At 44.3% G+C, this 22627-nt stretch overlaps 1 protein-coding gene across 4 annotated transcripts in view; it reads right to left on the bottom strand.

The window, feature by feature from the left end:
- The window catches only part of KIAA1328 (KIAA1328 ortholog), a 207254-nt gene that overhangs the window by 61129 nt on the left and 123498 nt on the right, over nucleotides 1-22627 (bottom strand). For all 4 annotated transcript variants that reach the window (XM_039318725.1, XM_039318727.1, XM_039318728.1 and 1 more), the window contains one exon: nucleotides 18769-18873. In XM_039318725.1, coding sequence (XP_039174659.1) covers nucleotides 18769-18873 — 105 coding nt within the window. The remainder of the gene's footprint in view (nucleotides 1-18768; nucleotides 18874-22627) is intronic.

Raw genomic sequence — 22627 nt, 5'->3', positions numbered from 1 at the left:
ACTGGGTGACTTTGAGCCAATCATCATGAGGCAATGAGTTCTAGTCCTACTTTAGGAATGAAAGTCAGCTGGGTGACTTTGGTCCAGTCCCTCTCTCTCAGCCCAACCCTCCTCAAAGGGTTGTTATAGGAAAAATAGAAGGGTGTGTGTTGGATATGTACACCACCTTGTGTTATTTGTAAAAAAAATAAGTGAGATACAAATAAATAGGTCCCAATGGCTCTGCTGTTATTCTCTGGGTGGCTTTACAGTTTCACAGAGTTTCTATCTAAGGTCATATTTAGTCCCATCAAGGTAGAGCGTTAAACCAGTATTTCTCAACCTGGACAACCTTTAAGATCTATGGTCTTCAATTCAACTTCTCCAGACATCTTCAAGTTGCCCAGATTGAGAAACACTGCAATAAATCTTCATTGATTAAGGACAGAACCTATGTGTCAGGCACAAGCAACTCATAGATGCTCGTAAAAAGCTAATTTCTGGTGGCAAGCTGTTCCACTGGTTGATTATCCTCTCTATTAGGAAGTTTCTCCTTAATTCCAGGTTGCTTCTCTCCTTGATTAGTTTCCAGCCATGGTTTCTCATCCTTCCCTCCGATGCTTTGGTGAACAACCTGGCCCCCTCTGCCTTGTGGCAGCCCCTCAGATACCGGAACCCTGCTATCAGTGTTAAGTGAATCACTGCAGGTGTTAGTAACCTGTTAGTAAGTAAGTTAGTAACACGGTTGTTAAGTGAATCTGGCTTCTCCCTTGACTTTCCTTGTCAGAAGGCCACAGAGGGTGATCACGTGACCCTGGGACACTGAAACTGTCATAAGTACATGCCAGTTGCCAAGCCTCTAAATTTTGATCATGTGACCACGGGATGCCATAAGCGTTGTAAGCGTAAAAAGCGGTCATAATTCACTTTTTTTCGTGTGGTGACATTTTACAGAGAGCCGTGGCTAAATCAACATGAATGTTATTTATTCTGCCAAAAATAAAGGATTTGATAAGCTGTTGGGTTTTTGTTTTTGTTATTATTATTATTATTTTTTTGGGGGGGGGTGAGTTCTCCCTTCCTGCTTCCAAGAGAAAAAATAATCACAAAAGCGAGCTGGTTTCCTGAGGGTTCCTGAAGGCAGAAAAACAAGAATGAAAAGAGCGGATTTATATGATGCCCCAGTAGGTGTCTTCACTTTAGTGCAAGGAAATGGTCCGGGTAAAATGAAATAATTGCACCCTGAGTTGAGATAACGGAGAGTGGGGGAAAAAAAAATCTGCGCAGCCTCTGTTTTTCTGAAACATTTTACCAATCTTAAAAAAAAAAAAAAAATTGAAGGAATAAAATGCAGTGCAAGGCAGGTAGCTCTCGACTTACAACTGTTTGTTTGCTGACAATTCAAAGTTACAATAGCACTGAAAAAAGGAACTGATGGGTTTTTTCACACTCACAACCGTGGCAGCATCCCTACAGTCAAAACTGGCAACTGACTCACATGTATATTTATGTTAGTTGCCGCGTCCCGGGATCACGTCATCCCCTTTTGCAACCGTGACGAGCAAGATTCACTTAACAAGCATGTTACTAACAGAACAACTGCAGTGATTCATTTAAAAACTGAGGCAAGAAAAGTCATAAAAACTCACTTAATAACTGTTTCAGCAATACAAATTTTGGGCTCAGTTGGAGGAAGGGAAGGAAGGAAGGCGAGATGGAAGGGAGGGAGAGAGGGAGGGAGGGAAGGAAGGAAGGAATGGAGGAATAGAGGGAAGGTGGAAGGAAGGAAGGAAGCAAGGAAGGAAAGGTGAAATGGGAGGGAGGGAAGAAGGCAAAATGAGAAGGAGGGAGGGAAGGAAGGAAGGATGGAATGGAGGGAGAGAGGGAGGGAGGGAGGGAGGGAGGGAGGCGAGATAGGATGGAGGAAGGGAGGAAAGAAAGAAGAAGGTAAGAAGGGAGGAAGGGAAAGAGTAAGGAAGGAAAGATGCTGGGAAGGAAGGGAGATGGGAAGGAGGGAGAGAGGAAGGAAGGAAGGGACAGAGGAAGGAAGATGAGATGGGAGGGAGGAGGGAAGGAGGAAAGAAGGAAAGAAGGCCAGATGGAGGGAAGAAGAAGGAAGGAAGGAAGGAAGGAAGGAAGGAAGGAAGGAAGGAAGGAAGGAAGGAAGGAAAAGAGGAAAGGTGGAAGGAAGGAAGGAAGGAAGGAAGGAAAGGTGAAATGGGAGAGAGGGAGGAAGGGAGGAAAGCAAGATGAGAAGGAGGGAGGGAAGGTAGAAGGAAGGAAGGCAAGATGGAATGGAGGGAGAGAGGGAGGGTGGGAGGAAGGAAGGCGAGATAGGATGGAGGAAGGTAGGAAAGAAAAGAAAGGAAGAGAAGGAAGGAAGGAAAGAAGAAGGTAAGATGGGAGGAAGGGAAAGAATAAGGAAGGAAAGATGCTGGGAAGGAAGGGAGATGGGAAGGAAGGAGGGAGGAAGGAAGGGACAGAGGAAGGAAGGTGAGATGGGAGGGAGGAAGGAGGGAGGAAAGAAGGCGAGATGGGAGGGAGGGAAATGGAAGGAAGGAAGGAATGGGGGGAAAGAGGGATGGAGGAAGGAAGGAAGGGAGGAGGAAGGAAGGAAGGAAGGAAGGAAGGTGAAATGGGAGGGAGGAAGGTGAGATGGGAGGGAGGGATGGAGGAAGGAAGGAAGGGAGGAGGAAGGAAGCTTTAGCACTGGATTCCTTCACCAGGCAGCAGGAAAGACTGGACTGAAAATGACCTCCAACATCCCTTCCCTTTCACTCTTACGATTTGGGATGCAACACTGCATTTCATTACACATCACGATTTCCAGCTGATGGGACGGAACTTTTTTAAAAAGGCCCTTTGCTCCTTCGTCATGCAGCAGGGGTGCTCAAATTCAAGGTGGAAAGATTACAGGCCAAGGTATAGCATTAAAGGGAAAAAAGCAAGCCAAACACAGAAAGAGGGGGCAAAAAAAAAAAAATCAATCTTTTTCACCACAGGAGCAATGTGAAGAACAGATCAACCAAGTCAAATCTTAACATTTTCTCTGTGTGGTCCTGGGGGGGGGGGGAAATATATACGTAGCACTCAGGTAAGTATAATACTGAGTTTCTCAACCGGGGCTACTTTAAGATGGGTGGACTTCAACTCCCAGAATTCCCCAGCCAGCACACTCAGTTCAAAACCCCCAAACCACACCTGGATACAGCAGTGCAAGGGCCCCATTTGGGTCTGTAACTTAAGGCCTTGGAGAGAAGGGAAATGAACCTTTTGTGAAAGCTTGCGGGGGGGGGGGAATGCGGAGAGTACCCCAAGATTAGGGAGATACTGCTCTGCAAATCACAAATGGAGTCTGCAGAAACATCGGAGTTCAGCTCTTGGCAAACTGAAAGGCAATCCCAGTGAAGATGGAGAACCAAGAAACAAAATATGAAACTAGCATCTAGCCCAAGCTTTCTCAACTGTTATCACTTTAGGATGGGTCAACTTCACCTCCGAGGATTCCCCCAGCCAGCCATGATTAGCCACACGGAGATAGAAAGATAGATAGAGAAAAAAAGCTAGAATTAAGATAAAAACATTACAAGATGCTAAGGAAAATGGAGGTTTTGGATTGCCGGAATGGACATTGTATTATCAAGCATCTTTGTTAACATGGGTGAAAGAGTGAATAACACTCAGAAATAAAAGGTTATTGTATTTAGAAGGACATGATTTACAATTGGGATGGCATGCTTTTTTATGGTATGGGAAAAATAGAGTTCATAAGTACTTTCAAAATCATTTTATAAGAAATGCCTTATTAACAGTATGGGAAAAAATTAAAACTAAAATATATTCAAAAATTCCAGGGTGGTTATCAACGATGGAGGCATTTATACATCCGAATTTGGTAGACTTTGAAAAAGTATGGACATATAAAGATATTTTAGATATTGATGGGAAATTAAAATCTAAACAAGAATTGGAAAATTTAGGAATAAATTTGTCCTGGTGGGCACATTTGCAGATACAAAGTAGTTATGAAAAAGATGTAAAAATGTATGGATTTTACAAGGATCAAAATGTGTTTGATAAGATTTTGTTAACCTCGGATGAGAAATTAAGAAAATGTATAATTTTTTGTTAATTTTAGATATGGAAAGTGAACAAGTGAAAGAAACAATGATAAGATGGGCAAAAAATTTTGGTTATGATATAGAATTAGAAAAATGGCAAATGTTATGGGAGAGAAACTATAAATTAACAATGTCAACTTTATACAAAGAAAATCTGTATAAAATGTTTTATAGATGGCACCTTCCACCAGCAAGATTAGCAAAAATGTTTAAAAATATGTCAGATAGATGTTGGAAATGTAAACATAAAATAGGCACGTATTATCATATTTGGTGGACATGTGGGAAGATAAAGGCCTATTGGAAAAACATACATATGGGGTTAGAAAAAATATTGGGCGAACAAGTGGATTTTAAACCTGAACTTTTCTTACTAGGCATTATGTCTGAAAAGATTAATGAGCAGATATTATATTTAATTCTACATATTACCACAGCAGCAAGAATAATTTTTGCACAGTGCTGGAAGAATGAAGGACTGCCATCAGAGGAAGAAATAATCAAGAAAAAATTGGAATGTGCAGAGATGGACAGACTAACTATGAGGTTGAAAGACAAAGAAGATACGGACTATTATAAAGTTTGGAATTTATTTTATTCTTGGTTAGAGAAAAGAATGAAGGATTAGGAAGTGAACATGTATTAGCTTAGCAAACACCAGACAACTTGTTGATTGGAAAAATGAACATATGTTGATGGAAAAAAATAATAAAAAAGATTGTTAAAAAAAAGAAAGATAGAGACAGACAAGGTAGAGCGACTGAGGTGATACAGATGGAGATGGAAATGAAGAGAGATAGACGGAGATAGATAGTCATGTTAGAGAGATTGACGTAAGAGATGGAGATAGAAATAATAGACTGTCTATATCTAAGATCTATCTATCTATCTATCTATCTATCTATCTATCTATCTATCTATCTATCTATCTATCTATCTACCTATCTACCTACCTACCTATCTATCTATCTATCTACCTATCTACCTACCTACCTATCTATCTCATCTACCTATCTACCTACCTACCTACCTATCTATCTATCTCTTTCTGTCTCTATCATTTCTCTATCTATCTATCTATCTATCTATCTATCTATCTATCTATCTAATGATGCAATAGTGGGCTTTATAAAAGTTTGACAATTTTGAGAAGAAAGGAAAGAGGAAAAAGAAAATTAAGAACCAGGTCTATATGTCTCTCTCTCTCTCTCTATCTGCCTACCTACCGATCTAATCTATCCATCTGCATCTAACTATCTATCCATCCATCTGCCTCTTCTGTCTATCTGCATCTATCTGTCTGTCTGTCTATCTAGAGATTAGTAACTAAACAGATTAACAGAGTTGGAAGGGACCTTAGAGGTCTTCTAATCCAACCCCCTATTCAGGCAGGAAAGCCTATACCATTTCAGGCAAATGGCTGTCTAATCTCTTCTGGAAAACCTCCATTCTTGGAACATCCACAAGTTCTGGAGACAAGTCGTCCCACTTTTGCCAGGAAAATAAAGGACCAGTAATGAATCCTAAGCAAAAAAAAAAAAAATGCTCAAAATTTGAAACTCTGCCCGTTTTATCCAACAACGAAAGACCAATTCCAGCCTCTGAAGAAAAGAAGTGTCCTTCATCAGAAGCTGCTGCTTTTGAGCTTCTCTGGGGCTGTAATGAGATGCTATAGAGACATCTGCTATTCAACAATGGGCAATGGCGTCCATCTGTTGCAGAGATACGGCCCTTATCGACAAGTCCGATTTTTCTCTCTCTCTCTCCCAGCAAGTCAAGCCTTTCCGTTTTTCTGTAGATCCGTCCAGGGACATTTCATTGTCCGAGTAAGTAGCTGGCCTGCTGTTATTTATTTTTATTCCCCCCCCCTCTTCAAAAGCTACAAGGATCGACACAAACCCATCCCACGCTGGCAGGTAAATCCAGCTGTTTGACGAGAGGGTGACAAGTGGGTTAAGCAGAAATTTCTGTTAGCTCAAGGAGAAGGAAGATAGAGGAGGAGGGGGGGGGAAACAACAATGCCTCGCCAGCCATTTGCAAACCGAGTTCATCGGAGGCTGTCAAAATGTCAGTTTAAAAACAGCTCAGAAGGTAGGAAGGAAGAGACTGGAGAAGACGGGACAAGCAAGTCACAGGCAAGAGTCAATTTGAGAAGCTTGACGGGGAGTCTGGAAGTGTTATTCAATGCACCTGGAGAGGCCAAGAGCAATTCAACAAAGAGTGTCGTGTTTTGCAGAAGCCCTGGATGAGCACAACGTGGGTTGGCACCGGCCTCTTCTGAAGCTTGATAGGGGTCAAGTTGCAAAAGAATTGTGAGTCCTCCCTCCCAAGAGACTGGAGGGTAAAACACGTAAGAAATGGTTGCTGGAATTGGGTATGTCTGGTTTAATGGAAAGAAGGACTTGGGGTGACATGATAGCCGTGTTCCAATATCTCAGGGGTTGCCCCAAAGAAGAGGGGGTCACCCTATTCTCCAAAGCATCCTATTCTCCAAAGCACCCGAAGAAGCAAAGGAGAGAAGCAACCCAGAACTAAGAAGAAATGTCCTGACAATTAGAACAATTAATCCGCAGAACGACTTGTCTCCAGAAATTGTGGGTGCTCCATCACTGGAGGCTTCTAAGAAGAGATTGGACAACTATTTGTCTGGAACGGTATAGGATTTCCTGCTTGAGCAGGGGATTGGACTAGATGACCTCCAAGGTCCCTTCCAACTCTGTTATCCCGTTAATTAATCAATGGAAGGGCTTGCCTTCAATAGTTGTGGGTGCTCCATCCCTGGAGGTTTTTAAAAAGAGATTAATCAGAGACAACTATTTGTCTGGAATAGTACAGGGTTTTCTGCTTGAGCAGGGGGTTGGACTAGATGACCTCCAAGGTCCCTTCCAACTCTGTTATCCCGTTAATTAATCAATGGAAGGGCTTGCCTTCAATAGTTGTGGGTGCTCCATCCCTGGAGGTTTTTAAAAAGAGATTAATCAGAGACAACTATTTGTCTGGAATAGTGAAGGGTTTCCTGCTTGAGCAGGGGGTTGGACTAGATGACCTCCAAGGTCCCTTCCAACTCTGTTATCCCGTTAATTAATCAATGGAAGGGCTTGCCTTTAATAGTTGTGGGTGCTCCATCCCTGGAGGTTTTTAAAAAGAGATTAATCAGAGACAACTATTTGTCTGGAATAGTGAAGGGTTTCCTGCTTGAGCAGGGGGTTGGACTAGATGACTTCCAAGGTCCCTTCCAACTCTGTTATCCCGTTAATTAATCAATGGAAGGGCTTGCCTTTAATAGTTGTGGGTGCTCCATCCCTGGAGGTTTTTAAAAAGAGATTAATCAGAGACAACTATTTGTCTGGAATAGTGAAGGGTTTCCTGCTTGAGCAGGGGGTTGGACTAGATGACCTCCAAGGTCCCTTCCAACTCTGTTATTCTGTTAAGAGTAAAAGAGTGGCACTTAAAGGCAGAACCAGAAAGGGGGAATCTACAGGAAACTGCAGCTGTAGCTCTGGAAAAATTGGGAGTCAAATCTGGTATTCTTTCATGGTTCTTTTTTTTTCGATACAAAACGCAGAGGGAAGCAAAGTCGCCGGGTGGCTGATGTGGCCGCTGTGCGAGTTCAGCAGCGTGGCGAGCAAAGGGTCTACCAATAATGTGTTTTCAACAAGGAGTAATATAATAATATAATATAATATAATATAATATCATATCATATCACATAATATCATATCATATTATATAATATCGTATCATATCACATAATATAATATCATATCATATCATATCATATCATATCATAGAATAAAATAAAATAAAATAAAAATTTCCTTGTCACCAGCATGTGCGCCCTTCTCGGTTAACAATCAGAACTGTGGCACCATAAAGAAATAGTCTGAAGGATCCGACATTTCCTTCCACATCCGAAGGGAAGAAAATTGCAGTGAAATTTTGAGTCTGACATTTCCCGCTAACTAAAAATATCAATGGAGGGGGGGGGGGGAGAAAGGAAATGACACTTAAGCAAGATGGCATCTTCTTGATAAAACCCCAAATCAGAATAGCTGCCAAGGAAATAACGATGGCAAAATTGGTTCCAAGGGTACCCAAGGAAAATAAGACTAAATATATGTATTTATGCAAAAGGTTTGTGCTTCAGAGTCAAGGCTGTATGTAGCATCCTGCTCTTCCTGATTCACCGGTGGGGGGGGGGGGAATAGAGATGGGTGCTAAAGGAAATTTTATGGAAATTTTACAGTGTTGAAGCAAAGGTCCCATCAGGATGTAATCCAAGGCCATTCCTGCTATTATTTCTCCTTGGCAACTTCAAGACCTGTGGACTTCAACTCCTGTAATTCCCCAGTACCTATGCTGGCTGGGGAATTCTGGGAGTTGAAGTGCACAGAAAGTTAGACAGCCCTGGTTAAAAGTACAAGAGCTGGCTTCTGGGAGTTGCCAAAGTTAGACACCCCTGATGTAAACCTAGTGCGTAACTGAGTAATCATACTCACATACTAAGTGTCAACGCTGCTAACATCGGATGTTCTTGCTTTGACAACATATGGAGATGCAGCCATTTTCCTTCTTATGTTTTACTCTTAGAATTAGAGTTGGAATTAGATGATACTGGGGGGTGGGGAGGAGGAATGTGCATGGGAGTTAGTTAGACATAACAATAGTGTAACAGTGTGAGAACCAAGGGTTTTTTTTTTAAATAAGAGATGATAAGAAATGGCGGGACTGAAGAACTGGAGGGAAAGCCTGCATTTCAAACTAATTGGAGAATGTGATTTATGACTGTTAATTAGAGGAGGGAATTGTGCTTTGATACTATGTGCTCAGGGGAGGGGGATTCAGATTTTAGCTTTGCCTATGTACGCGCCGATGCTGTGCTACTCGAATAAAGATTCTTTAAGGTAGTGGTTCTCAACCTGTGGGTCGGGACCCCATTTGGGGTCGAACAACCATTTCACGGGGGTCGCCAAACAACGCAGTCCGCCATTTTTTTCCCCCTTTTCCTTAGCTGTGCTACTCCCTTTTATTCTATTGGCTTTTGAAAGCCAATAAAATAGACTCTCTTGAATAGAGTCTAATTCTATTGGCTTTCAAAAGCCAATAGGAATTGTCCAGGCTGTCTCTGCCCTCCTGAGCCCGCCAAAAGTCCCATTCTGCAAACGGTGCTGCACCAGTTGAGTAGTCCTCGACTTACGACTGGTTGGGGGTCGCGGCATTAAAAAGGTTGAGAACCACTGCTTTAAGATAAACCAATGCCTCAAAGTTCTTTGAAGAGTTTCATCTGTTGGAACCATGACACGGCACGTGTTTACGATGGCTGCAACGAGTTTCACGATCCCCTCTCGCGACCTTACCAGCTGGTTTTTCGACAAGCGAAATCCAAAGGGAAATCGGATTCGCTTAACAACCGCGCAATTCACTTAATGGCCGCAGTGATTCGCTTAACAACCATGGGCCAAAAGGTTGTAAAACTGGGTGCAACGCCCTTCACAAAGGAAAAATCTGCTCCGGACGGTCCAAAAGATTTAACGAATCGTTGCCTGTGGAGAAGATGGTACAGGCAGCGCTCAACTTACAACGCTTTGTTTAGTTGTTGTTCAACTGCATTTTAATGTGTATGGATTCACACTGGCTGGAGAATTCTGGGAATTGAAGTCTAGAAGTCCTAAAGTTGCCAAGTTTGGAGACCCCTGCCCCTCCAGCTTGGTTCAAATGGGTCCAAGGAATGTTGGTCCTAAAGGAAAGCATGTTGGGGAAGACCAACCTGTAGTAGATAACAGAAGAACAGATTTGGAAGGGACCTTGGAGATCTTCTAGTCCAACCCCCCGATCAAGCAGGAAGAGCCAATACAGGCAGTCCTTGACTTATGACCGCACTTGAGCCCAAAATTTCTGCGGCTAAGGGAGACATTTGTTAAGTGAATTTTGCCCCTTTTTATGACCATTCTTGAAACAGTAACACGTTGTTAAATGAATCTGGCTTCCCCATTGGCTTTGCTTATCAGAGGATCAGAAAAAGAGATCACATGACCTCAAGTCACTGCAACTGTCCTAAATATGAATCAGATGCCCAGCTTCCAAATCTGGTCATAAGTATGAAAAACAGTCATGTCACTTTTTTTCAGCGCCATGTAACTTTGAACAAGTTACCTATAATTCCTGCAGAATAGAAAAGACTCTACTGATAGCAGAAAATATTTGAGGCTCAGGGTTGAATTGTGGGGTCCTTGGCGCTCTCTGAGCTTAGTTGTGTACTTGCAGAGATTTCACTGCCCAGCTAGGTAACATCATCAGTGCTCGAAGGGAGGAGGAGGAGGAGGAGGAGGAGGAGGAGGAGAAAAAAAACTGTGTGATCCTTGGTGCTCTCTGAGCTTGGTTGTGTACTTGCAGACATTTCACTGCCCAACTAGGTAACATCATCAGTGCTCAAAGGGAGAAGGAGGAGGAGAAGGAGGAGAAGGAGGAGGAGGAGGAGAAGGAAGAGGAGAACTGTGGGGTCCTTGGTGCTCTCTGAGCTTGATCGTGTTCTAGTAGACGTTTCATTACCCAACTAGGTAACATCATCAGTGCCAATAGAGAATGGGACTTGCTTGACTTGCTTTGGCAATGAAACCTCTACAAGAAAACAAGAAAACTCAGAGAGCACCAAGGACCTCTGCTTCTTCTGCTCAACGGGGTTTGTGTTGGGCAAGCTCCAGAGATCCATACCCCCTTTGCCGTGACACGGCTAGGGGCGTGAGCATTTCAAGCAACATCAGATAGCTCCTCGGAAAAGCAGATTTATCCCAGGCTACCGACTCAGCCAAGATCTTCCAAGTGGAAAGGAAGAGCTGCTTCACAATCAGCCTGGCATCTGCCTGGGTGATATTCAGTTCTTTGGCCTGTCTTCAAATAACACCTTCCCCCCACATACACACTCTCCCTCCCACATTTCCTGGCTCAAGACATGCATATGCAAAAATGCAGCTGAAATACAAGGGCAGAAGAGGGGTGGGAGATAGATAGAGTGAGAGAGAGAGAGAGAGAGAGAGAGAGAAAAGAAGAAGAAGAAGAAGAAGAAGAAGAAGAAGAAGAAGAAGAAGAAGAAGAAGAAGAAGAAGAAGAAGAAGAAGAAGAAGAAGAAGAAGAAGAAGAAGAAGAAGAAGAAGAAGAAGAAGAAGAAGAAGAAGAAGAAGAAGAAGAAGAAGAAGAAGAAGAAGAAGAAGAAGAAGAAGAAGAAGAAGAAGAAGAAGAAGAAGAAGAAGAAGAAGAAGAAGAAGAAGAAGAAGTTGAGCTATCCCAGATGTCGGGAGCACGCACAGAGGCAGGTGCCAAGCATATTGATCTCGCAAAATAATGTCTGTGGTGTGGGATATTCCGGCACTTAGCCGACCATCTGCATCGGAGCGATAAAGTAGCTTTTCAAGACCTACAACGGGTAGACGGTTTAGCTTTGGAGGGTACCTTGAAGTGCCTTTCACAGTATGGGCAAGCTGCGGGGAGTAATTGGGCAAGGATAAACAGATCCAGGCCCTTATTTTACATGTAAAATAAAAATGTAAGATCTATATGTTTTATATGTAAAATAGGAATGTGTAAAACATTTGATCTATTTTACGTGTTCACCCAAGACTTTGTCGCTATATCTATATCTATATGTGTGCGCGTGTGTGTGTGTGTGTGTGTGTGTGTGTGCGTGTGTGTTGAGACTCTGGAAAAAGTGCAGAGAAGAGCAACAAAGATAATTCAAGGCCTGTTGACTAAAAGGTATGAAGAACAGTTGCAGGAATTGGGTATGTCTCTAGTTTAATGAAGAGAAGGACCAGGGGTGACATGATAGCAGTCTTCCAATATCTCAGGGGCTGCCCCAAAGAAGAGGGGGTCAAGCTATTCTCCAAAGCACCTGAAGGCAGGACAAGAAGCAACAAATGGAAACTAATCAAGGAGAGAAGAAACCTAGAACTAAGGAGAAATTTCCTGACAGTTAGAACAATTAACCAGTGGAACAACCTGTCTCCAGAAGTGGTGAATGCTCCAACACTGGAGGTTTTAAAGAAGAAACTGGAAAAGCCATTTTTCCAAAATGGTATAGGGTTACCTGCCTGAGCAGGGGGTTGGACTAGAAGACCTCCAAGGTCCCTTCCAAGTGTGTTATTCTGTTACTTGAGAGGCTGACACAGAGAAGAGAGGAACAACCTATTCTCTAAAGCACCTAGAACTGAAAGTAATGGGTGGAAGATCACTAAAGAGAGATACAACTTGAAACTAAGGAGGAATTTCCTGACACTGAGAACAATTAAATCAATGGAAGGACCTCCCTCCAGAAGTTGTGGGTCCTCCATCACTGGAGGTTTTTACATAGAGACTGGACAGCCATTTGTCTGAAATAGTATAGGGCAGGGGTAGGCAACCTTGGCTCTTTTCTGAATTCTGACTCCCAGAATTCCTGAGTCCACATGGCTGGTTTGAGAATTCTGGGTATTGAAGTCCACAAGTCATAAAAGAGCCAAGGTTGCCTACCCCTGGTATAGGGTCTCCTGCTTGAGCAGAGGGTTGAGCTAGAAGACCTCCAAGGTCCCTTCCAACTGTTAGTCTGTTAAAGAGATGTTACGACAGATAAAGCAGCCATTTCCCTTCTCCCTACTTTTGAACAGTCTTGAATCCGCCCGCACCTTGCTGTCCTCCAAATCAGTAAAGCGGTGATCTGTTTACTCCTGTACCCCTCCGTTGGGTTATTAGCTTGGGGATGGTATGCTGATCATTTTTCAGCCTTGACGCATCCCCCTCCTCGTCTATGTGCCAGCCAGTTGTGACGTTTGGCAGCAGAATGTCAGAAAGTTTCTTTCCTGCATTCATTCACCAGCTTTGCAAAAGGTTACTCGTTGAACGCGCCCTAAATTATTTAGCCCTAATGTAAAACCCGAGGAGGCGAAGACGACAAATCGAATCTCGTTTGTGCATTTGAATACGGAAGGGATGTTTACTTGAGTGGGTGACCGAGGCTGAAACTTTGATGCTTTGCGGATAGAATAGATAGTGCTGTTAAAAGTCAAAAATCTTCCCCCTTTTTTGTTTTGTTTTGTTTTGTTCTGTTCTTTAGGAAAGAAATACAGGTGGTCCTTGACTTACAACAATTCGTTTAGTGACCGTTCGAAGTTACAACAGCATCGAAAAAGAGTGACTTATGATCGATCAGTTTTCAAATTTATGAAGCATATAAAACATATAAGGAACAGTTGCTGGAATTGGGTATGTCTAGTTTAATGAAGAGAAGGATGAAGGGGGGACTTGATAGCAGTGTTCCAGTATCTCAGGGGCTGCCCCAAAGAAGAGGGAGTCAAGCTATTCTCCAAAGCCCCTGAAGAAGGCAGGACAAGAAGCAACGGATGGAAACTCATCAGGGAGAGAAGCAACCTAGAACTAAGGAGAAACTTCCTGACAGTTACAACAATTAACCAGAGGAACAATTTGCCTCCAGAACTTGTGGGTACTCCATCACTGGAGGTGTAGGGTGTCCTGCTTTCAGACAGTTGTTCATTTTGCCCCATTGTACAACCTTCCTTCTCACAGTGGATTAAGCTAGTCACACGGTTGTGAAATGGATCCGGCTTCCCCATTGACTTTGCTAGTCAGGAGGTCACAAAAGAGGATCACATGACCTTGGGCCAATGCAACCGTCATAAATATGATGGCTGAATTTTGATCACGTGACCGTGGTGATGCTGTAACGGTCACAAGTGTGAAAAACGGGTCATAAGTCACTTTTTTCACTTGCATTGTAACTTCGAACAGTCACTAAATGAACTGTTCTTAAGTAGAGGACTACCTGCATTTCCTTATTTAGAGAAGCCCCAGGATTTCTTGAAAGCCTGATCTGCATTTGCAGCAGAGAACTGCTGCGCAGAGGACAGTTAAGGGAGATAAAGAGATATTTTGGAGCAGAAATCAGAAGATATTTTTGAAGGTATTTTGGAGTAGAATCAGAAGATATTTTGGAAGATAAGAGATATTTTGGAGCAGAAACCAGAACACTTTTGGAAGATAAGAAATATTTTGGAGGAGAAATCAGAAGATATTTTGGAAGATAAGAGATATCTTAGAGCAGAAATCAGAAGATATTTTGAAAGATAAAGTATTTTGGAGCAGAACCAGAAGATATTTTGGAGTAGAAACCAGAAGACATTTTGGAAGATAAGAAATATTTTGGAGGAGAAATCAGAAGATATTTTGGAAGATGAGATATTTTGGAGCAGAAATTAGAAGATATTTTGGAAGATAAGAGATATTTTGGAGCAGAAATTAGAAGATATTTTGGAAGATAAGAAATATTTTGGAGCAGAAATCAGAAGACATTTTGGAAGATAAAATATTTTGGAGCAGAAATCAGAAGATATTTTGGAAGATAAGAAATATTTTGGAGGAGAAATCAGAAGATATTTTGGAAGATGAGAAATATTTTGGAGCAGAAACCAGAAGACATTTTGGAAGATAAAAATATTTTGGAGCAGAAATCAGAAGATATTTTGAAGATAAAGAGATATTTTGGAGCAGAAATCAGAAACGGTAGGGCAGAAAAGCACATTTTTTAAAACAAAATGTGTTAAGTCTGAAAAGAGGCTACCAAGACACCTTCTGATTTTTTTTCACCATCATCAGAAGGAAACTCAAAAGACTCATCCTGTACATATTACATCACCCCTTCATCCGATGATTCATTTTTAATCCACCTGCTATCAAAGGAGAACCTGATACTCAAAGGACAGGCGAATAAATATTCTCTCCCTGAATAAATATGTATGTGCCAGCTCCAGACTCCCGCCGTCTTTAATCCCTAATCAGATATGCAGATCTTGCACTGAACCGTGAGATCAAACTCATGACAAGCAACTTGATTCCAAAGGCAACGTGGGTATCTACAGCCCGACCTTGTTCTTATCGACTCAGATATAAATCCCAGCCCTCTCTGCAAACTTTGTCTGATAATAAATTGAAGACTGCGGTCATAAGAGATTGCCAGAAGGAGATCTTGTGTCTAAGAGAGGCAAGGTGGAATACCACCTGCTCGCCGACAAATCTCAAGACTGCAAAACTTTGGAGCAGTTAGAACTAAGGAGAAACTTCCTGAAAGTGAGAACAATTAATCAGTGGAATGGCTTTCTTTCAGAAGTTGTGGGTGCTCCATCACTGGAGGTCTTCAAGAAGAGGCTGGACAGTCACTTGTCTGGAATTTTTTTTTTTTAGATTAGATAACCTTTATCGTCATTTTGTATAGTCAAGGCCATGATTTTCCCACTTGCAATGTATGGCTGTGAAAGTTGGACCATAAGAAAGGCCTAGCGCCAAAGAATGGAGGCCTTTGAACTCTGGTGCTGGAGAAGACTCCTGCGAGTCCCCTGGACTGCAAGGCGATCAAACTGGTTAGTCCTAGAGGAGATCAACCCTGACTGCTCTTTAGAAGGCCAGATCCTGAAGTTGAAACTCAAGTCCTTTGGCCACCTAATGAGAAAGAAGGACTCACTGGAGAAGAGCCTAATGCTGGGAAAGATTGAGGGCAAGAGAAGAAGGGGACGACAGAGAATGAGGTGGCTGGATGGAGTCATTGAAGCAGTAGGCGTGAGCTTCAATGGACTCCAGAAGATGGTAGAGGACAGGAAGGCCTGGAGGAATGTTGTCCATGGGGTCACGATGGGTCGGACACGACTTCGCAACTAACAACAACATTGTCATTTTTTGCTGTGGGCACAATGGCACACATTAAAAATGAAATTTAGTTGCTTCCTCTCAAAGTGCACACATATATAACACACATTTAAAACATACTATATACAACACATGTATCGACCTACACCCTTACATATAAGTAACATATAAATATTAAACATTGTCCATCTTGAATACATAACAGAAGGAGGAAGCGTTAGAGTTCACAAGGTTAATACTGTACGGAACAAAGCTGTGACTGAATTTGGATGTTCTGCTTCGGATACCATGGAGCCCCCTCCCAGAAGGTAACAAGGAATAGTGTCCCAGACAATCTTGCGGACCCTGCTCAAGCAACGCGTATATGCCATGTACTGGATGGAAGGGGGGGAACTGCCAATGATCATTTCAGCCATCCTCACCACTCTCTGCACTGCCTGTCTGAAGCAGTGATGCTTCCAAACCAGACTGTGATGCTGTATGACACGTTGCTCTCGATCGTCCCACTGTAGAAAGTGGTGAGGACAGGGGAAGGAAGATGTGCTTTTCTCATGCGATGCAGAAAATGCAGGCATTGTAGTGCCTGGTTCACCAAAGTCCCGCAGTTGAACAACCAAGCCAGCCTACTTGTTAATTGCACACCCAGGAATTTGATGCTGGTAACCATCTCCACAGGTGAATCATTAATGCACAGAGAAGTGTAGCTGTGGTATGGTTTCCTGCCTTGGTTAGGTGGTTGGACTAGAAGACCTCCAAGGTCCCTTCCAACTCTATTCTGACAGATTAAAGCTCTAATACAGCTGATTTACTGCACATGCCTCTACACAAGAATGTAGTCAATTAATGGTCAGAACTAAAATGGCGCTAGATAAAGAGTCAATGGAATTAAAGAGGGGTTGGACCTAGACTGTGTGGGGGAATGTAATGATTCCAGCCCTGTGATTCTAAGTGTAGCCTTCCCTTCAAAGAAGAGGGGTTCAACATATTCTCCAAAGCACCTGAAGGCAAGACAAGAAACAATGGATGGAAACTGATCAAGGAGAGAACCAACTTAGATCTAAGGAGAAATTTCCTGGCACTGAGAACAATTAATTAGTGGAACAACTTGCCACCAGAAATTGTGGGTGCTCCGTCACTGGAGGCTGTTAAGAAGAGATTGGACAGCCACTTGTCCGAAATGGGATAGGGTCTCCTGTTTGAGCAGGGGGTTGGACTAGAAGACCTCCAAGGTCCCTTCCAACTTCTGTTATTCTGTTCCCTATAGTCCTGATCCCACTCTCCATGGTTATTACTGGTCACCTTTAAAGCTGCTAGGACCAGCCTCACATCACCGATGTGACTAAGAACATCTTGTTTTCTTGGCATGCAATTCTTTGAGGGCCACCTGCTTCCTGCTAAACATTCCATGTCCTGTCAATCTTCAGGTCACAAAAAAAAAAAAAGCTTGTCTCCTGCAATTTGGTCATCTTAGCTAGGGATCGATGCTCAGAAAAATGTGGCCCAGCCTGAGCAACTCAACTCCATCACCGGAGTTGATGAGAAAGCAGCAGGTGACAAGACCTGGGACGTGGTCCTTGGAACTTAGCCAAGGAAGCTCACCACAAAAGGAGCTTCCTCAGGTGGACCACCTCAAAGGAAAGGCTGGAAAGTTCTCATTTTTTTAAAGGCCACTGACTACGCTCCTTTTATTGGGCTGGCTGAAATCCAGCGTTTCCCACACCTGCCACTACAGATCTGGCACCGTGACTGGATGCTTTTGATGAAGCTTAAGAGAGGCAACGCACTCGCTGCATGTTAATTGCATGAGCACCAAGTGGGCTGAGAAGCATCCGAGGAGTATTTTATACAAACAGTCCAAAATGACTTCACTAATCTGGTCCTTAGCCCTGACTCAATCTGTGCTGGACACCCACCAGCCTTCTCCAACACGAAGAACGGAGATGTTCATTTTTGCCTCCTGCTTGCACGACACCTGTTTGAAATCCGAAAGAAGGAATGAAATTTCCTTCCCTTTGTGACTGTACTGAAGGCTAGAAACATGGATTTCTGATAAAGTGATCTATTGTTCCATCGATGGGAGAGGAAGGGAGTGGAAGTGGGAGAGGGGAGAACAATGTAGGAGAAGGAAGAGAAAGGGAGGGGAGAGGGAGGGAAGAGGGAGGGGGAGAAGAGAGGGGGAGAGGGAGGGGGAGAGGAGAGGGGAAGAGGGAGGAGAAGAATGTAGGAGAAAGAACAAAAGGGGAGGAGAGAGACAAGGGGAGGGGGAGAGGAGAGGGAGGGGAGAGGAGAGGGAGGGGAGAAGAAGAATGTAGAAGGAAGAGAAGAGGAGAGGGGGAGAGGGAGAAGAATGTAAGAGAAAGAACAAAAGGGGAGGAGACAAGGGGAGGGGGAGAGAGGGAGGAGAGAAGAATGTAGGAGAAGGAAAAGGAGGGGAGAGGAGAGGGAGGGGAGAAGAAGAATGAAGAAGGAAGAGAAGGGGAGAGGAGAGGGGAAGGGGAGAGGGAGGAGAAGAATGTAGGAGACAGAACAAAAGGGGAGGAGAGAGACGAGGGAGAGAGAGGGAGAAGAATGTAGAAGGAAGAGGAGAGGAGAGGAAGGGGAGAGGGGAGAAGATAGAAGGGGAAAGAGGGGAGGGTAAAGGTAAGGGGAGAAGCGAGGGGAGGAGAAACGGAAGGGGAGGAGAGGGGAAGGGGGAGAGGAGAGAGGGGAAGGGGAGAGGAAAGGAACGTAGAAGGAAGGGGAAGGGGGAGAGGAGAGGGGAAAGGAGAGGAGAGGATAGGAGAAGGAAGGGGAGAGGGGAGATGAGATAGGAGGGGAGGAGAAGAAGGTAGGATAAATAAAGGAAGGGGAGGGCCAAGGCCAGGAGTGGCGAGGCGAGGCAAGGAGAGGAGAGGTATGAACAAAAGTGTAGCGCTCCTTGCACAAAACATAAAATGTTCTAGCGCACAAAAGTCAGGTAACCGATTGAGTAAAGCCAAGCCCTTACCTGACGCCATCACAAATTCCGTTCATGGCTGGCGCTAAGGAGCCCGGCCCCCTCTGGGTTTCGCCCAGGAGCACCTCGTCTGAATTGGCGGCGTGGGCTTTAAACCTGCGAGGAAAAAAAAAATAAGAGCCACCCGTCACCATCACAGAACAGAAGGGACCGCTTTTATTTGGCCAAGTGTGATCAGTTAACAAGGAATTTGTCTCTGGGGCAGAAGCTCTCTGTGTACAGGCAAAGCAACCCAGTAATAACAATAATCAGAATATCCAAGTAATAATAATAATCATTATTAATGATGCTAATAAGAGAAGGCCGTGGAATAGATGAGAAGGCTAAAACGAATACAGCCACACGACGTGGATAAAAATACACTTAGACATTAGACAGCACTGCACGAATTAGGTGATGGCACTCTGTGTGTGTGTGTGTGTGTGTGTGTGTGTGTAAAACTATCTTTGTTTTGGCATGCTGTGCCCTACATTGGTATCCTAAGGGGAAAAGTTGAAAAAGTTTATGTTCAGGATGTGGGGGGGGGAGGTCCGTAGACATTGTCACAGCCCTCTTTGTGGTTCGTGCAGTGTAGAGGACCCTCCACGGAAGACAGGCTGGCTGGGATTGTTTTTTCCTGCAGTCCTAACTCTCCGTTCGGAGTCTATCCAGCCCTCCTCCGTGACTCTTTCCCTCTTTTTTCTAACAGGTTGGAAGGAGAAGGTATGCCTGAATCCAAGAATATCAGTATTCTAATTAGATGCCAACACATAAGTACTGCCTCTACATTTAAGTGTCCTTGCACACAGGCACGCACACACACCATGCAGAATGTGGATCCAAACTTCAAACTGGTGGAGGGAGTGGTGTAAAACAAACACAATAGAGGGCACGGTGTGGTTTGATTTTCTACATCTAACTTACCTAGCTATCTCCCAGCACTGTGGGGCCTCTCTGAGAGGGACCAACAGGGGAGAGGGAGGGAAAGAGGGAGAGAGAGAAAGAGGGAAAGGGAGAGAGGGGGGAGGGGGAAGGAAAGGGAGAGAGGGAAGGGAGGGAAAGGGAGAGAGAGGGGTAGAGGGGGAAAGGGGAGAGAGGAAAAGGCAGAGGGAGGAGAGAGAAAGAGGGAAAGGGAGAGAGGGGGGAGGGGGAAGGAAAGAGAGAGGGAAGGGAGGGAAAGGGAGAGAGAGGGGTAGAGGGGGAAAGGGGAGAGAGGAAAAGGCAGAGGGAGGAGAGAGAAAGAGGGAAAGGGAGAGAGGGGGAGGGGGAAGGAAAGGGAGAGAGGGAAGGGAGGGAAAGGGAGAGAGAGGGGTAGAGGGGGAAAGGGGAGAGAGGAAAAGGCAGAGGGAGGAGAGAGAAAGAGGGAAAGGGAGAGAGGGGGGAGGGGGAAGGAAAGAGAGAGGGAAGGGAGGGAAAGGGAGAGAGAGGGGTAGAGGGGGAAAGGGGAGAGAGGAAAAGGCAGAGGGAGAAGGAGAGAGAAAGAGGGAAAGGGAGAGAAAGGGAGGGAGGGAAAAGGAGAGAGAGAGAAAGGGAAGGAGGGAGAGAGGGGGAGGGAGGGAAAGGGAGAGAGGGAAGGAGGGAGAGAGGGAGGGAAGGGGAGAGGGAGAAAGAGAGGGGGAAGAGGAAAAGGCAGAGGGAGAAGAAAAGAGAAAGAGTAGTGGGCCTTATTCAAGATGACAATGAGGGTGCTTACCGCAAGGAGGTTGAGGGTTTGGTGAACTAGTATAAGAAATGTGTGAGAAGAGCACATCTTCCTTATCCTGTCCTTATCACTTTCTATAGGGGGACGATCGAGAGCATCCTGTCATACGGCATCACAGTCTGGTTTGGAAGCATCCCTGCTTCGGACAGGAAGGTGGTGCAGAGAGTGGTGAGGACGGCAGAAAAGATCATTGGCTGTTCACTCCCTCCCATCCAGGACATGGCATATAAGCGATGTTTGAGCAGGGTCCGCGGGATTGTCTGGGACGCTACACATCTTCTTCACAACCTGTTTTCCTTGTTACCTTCTGGGGGGGGAGGGGGGGGCTTCGTGGTATCCGAAGCCGAACATCCAGATTCAGTCAGATTTGTTCCATACAGTATCAACCTTGTGAGATCCAAAGCTTCTTCTTTCCACTATGTATGTGCTCAAGATGGACAGTGATTAATAATAATAATAATAATAATGATGATGATGATGATGATGATAAAGTTGGAAGGGACCTTGGAGGTCATCTAGTCCAACCCGCTGCTCAGGCAGGAAACCCTATACCATTTCAGACAAATGGCTGTCCAATCTCTTCTTAAAAACTTTCAGTGTTGGAGCATTCACCATTTCTGGAGGCAGGTTGTTCCACTGGTTAATTGTTCTAACTATCAGGAAGTTTCTCCTTAGTTCTAGGTTGCTTCTCTCCTTGATTAGTTTCCATCTGTTGCTTCTTGTCCTGCCTTCAGGCACCTTGGAAAATAGCTTAACTCCCTCTTCTTTGGGGCAGCCCCTGAGATATTGGAAGACTACTATCATGCCCCCCCTCGTCCTTCTCTTCCTTAAACCAGACATACCCAATTCCAGCAACCGTTCCTTGTATGTTTTAGCCTCCAGTCCCCTAATCATCTTTGTTGCTTTTCCATGTACTCTTTCTAGAGTCTCAACATCTTTTTTACATCGTGGTGACCAAAACTGGATGCAATATTCCAAGTGTGGCCTTACCAAGGCCTTGTAAAATGGTATTAATACTTCACGTGATATTTATATGTTATTTATATGTAAGGGTGTAGGTTTATACATAGGCTGCATGTAGCATGTTTAAATATGTGTTATGGATGTGTACACTTTTGAGAGCAGGCAACAGAATTTTATTTTTAACGTTTGCCAATGTGCCTACAGTAAAAAAAAATAACAATAAAGGTTATCTATCTATTTATCTATCTCATGGGATGGAGCAGACGGGAGGGGAGGAGAAGAAGGAAAACAAAATTGCAGACACGTGGCAGAGAGTTCTGTGGCTGGGCAGCAGGGCCCCCCCTGAGTGCTCTGAGCCCATTTGCAAAAAAACCCCCCCCCCCGGCATTTTGGCCTCCCTTTCCTTTCGTTTCTCATTTCACTGAAACTCATGTATGGATTAAAGATTCTTTGATCGTTAAAAAATCCATCTGCTCCTGTTTAGCTCCTGACCTTGGCTGGTGATCCCAGCCAGCTTCTAAAGCACATAGCTCTGATAGTCTCTAATCAAACATTGGAAAAACCATAGTTATATAGATCAGGGCTGCAGGGCGTTGGGAAGGGGAACTTTCTGCTCTGGGTGGCTACAAGGTGGCAGATTGTGGCTTAAAGCCAATGAGACTGTTCAGCAAGATGAATGATTGAGGGGAACACGCCCGTGCGCCCAGCAAGAGTTCTGCAGGTGTTTATTCAAACCCTTGAATCAGGTCCTCAGAAAGTGTCCCCCACTGCAAGGGTTCGGATTCAGAGCTCAGTATGGCAAGAGGGAAGGAAGGAAGGAAGGAAGGAAGGAAGGAAGGAAGGAAGGAAGGAAGGAAGGAAGGAAGGAAGGAAGGAAGGAAGGAAGGAAGGAAGGAGCCATGGTGGTGTTGTGGTTAGAATGCAGTACTGCAGGCTACTTCTGCTGACTGCCAGCTGCCTGCATTTTGGAAGTCTTCTAGTCCAGCCACCTGCTCAAGCAGAAGACCCTAAACCAGGAGTAGGCAGCTTGGGCTCTTTTATGACTCATGGACTTCAACTCCCAGAATTCCTGAGCCAGCCATGCTGAGGGGAAAGGGAGAGGTTTCCAAGCTAAGCCATGCTGGCTCAGGAATTCTGGGAGTTGAAGTCCACCAGTCATAAAAGAGCCAAGGTTGCCTACCCCTGCCCTAACCCAAATCCCAACCC

The sequence above is a fragment of the Crotalus tigris genome, unplaced genomic scaffold, assembly GCF_016545835.1.
Source record: "Crotalus tigris isolate CLP2741 ecotype Arizona unplaced genomic scaffold, ASM1654583v1 scf7180000021486.375087, whole genome shotgun sequence".
Lineage (NCBI taxonomy): Eukaryota > Metazoa > Chordata > Lepidosauria > Squamata > Viperidae > Crotalus > Crotalus tigris.
This window is presented reverse-complemented; position numbering and strand designations above follow the sequence as displayed.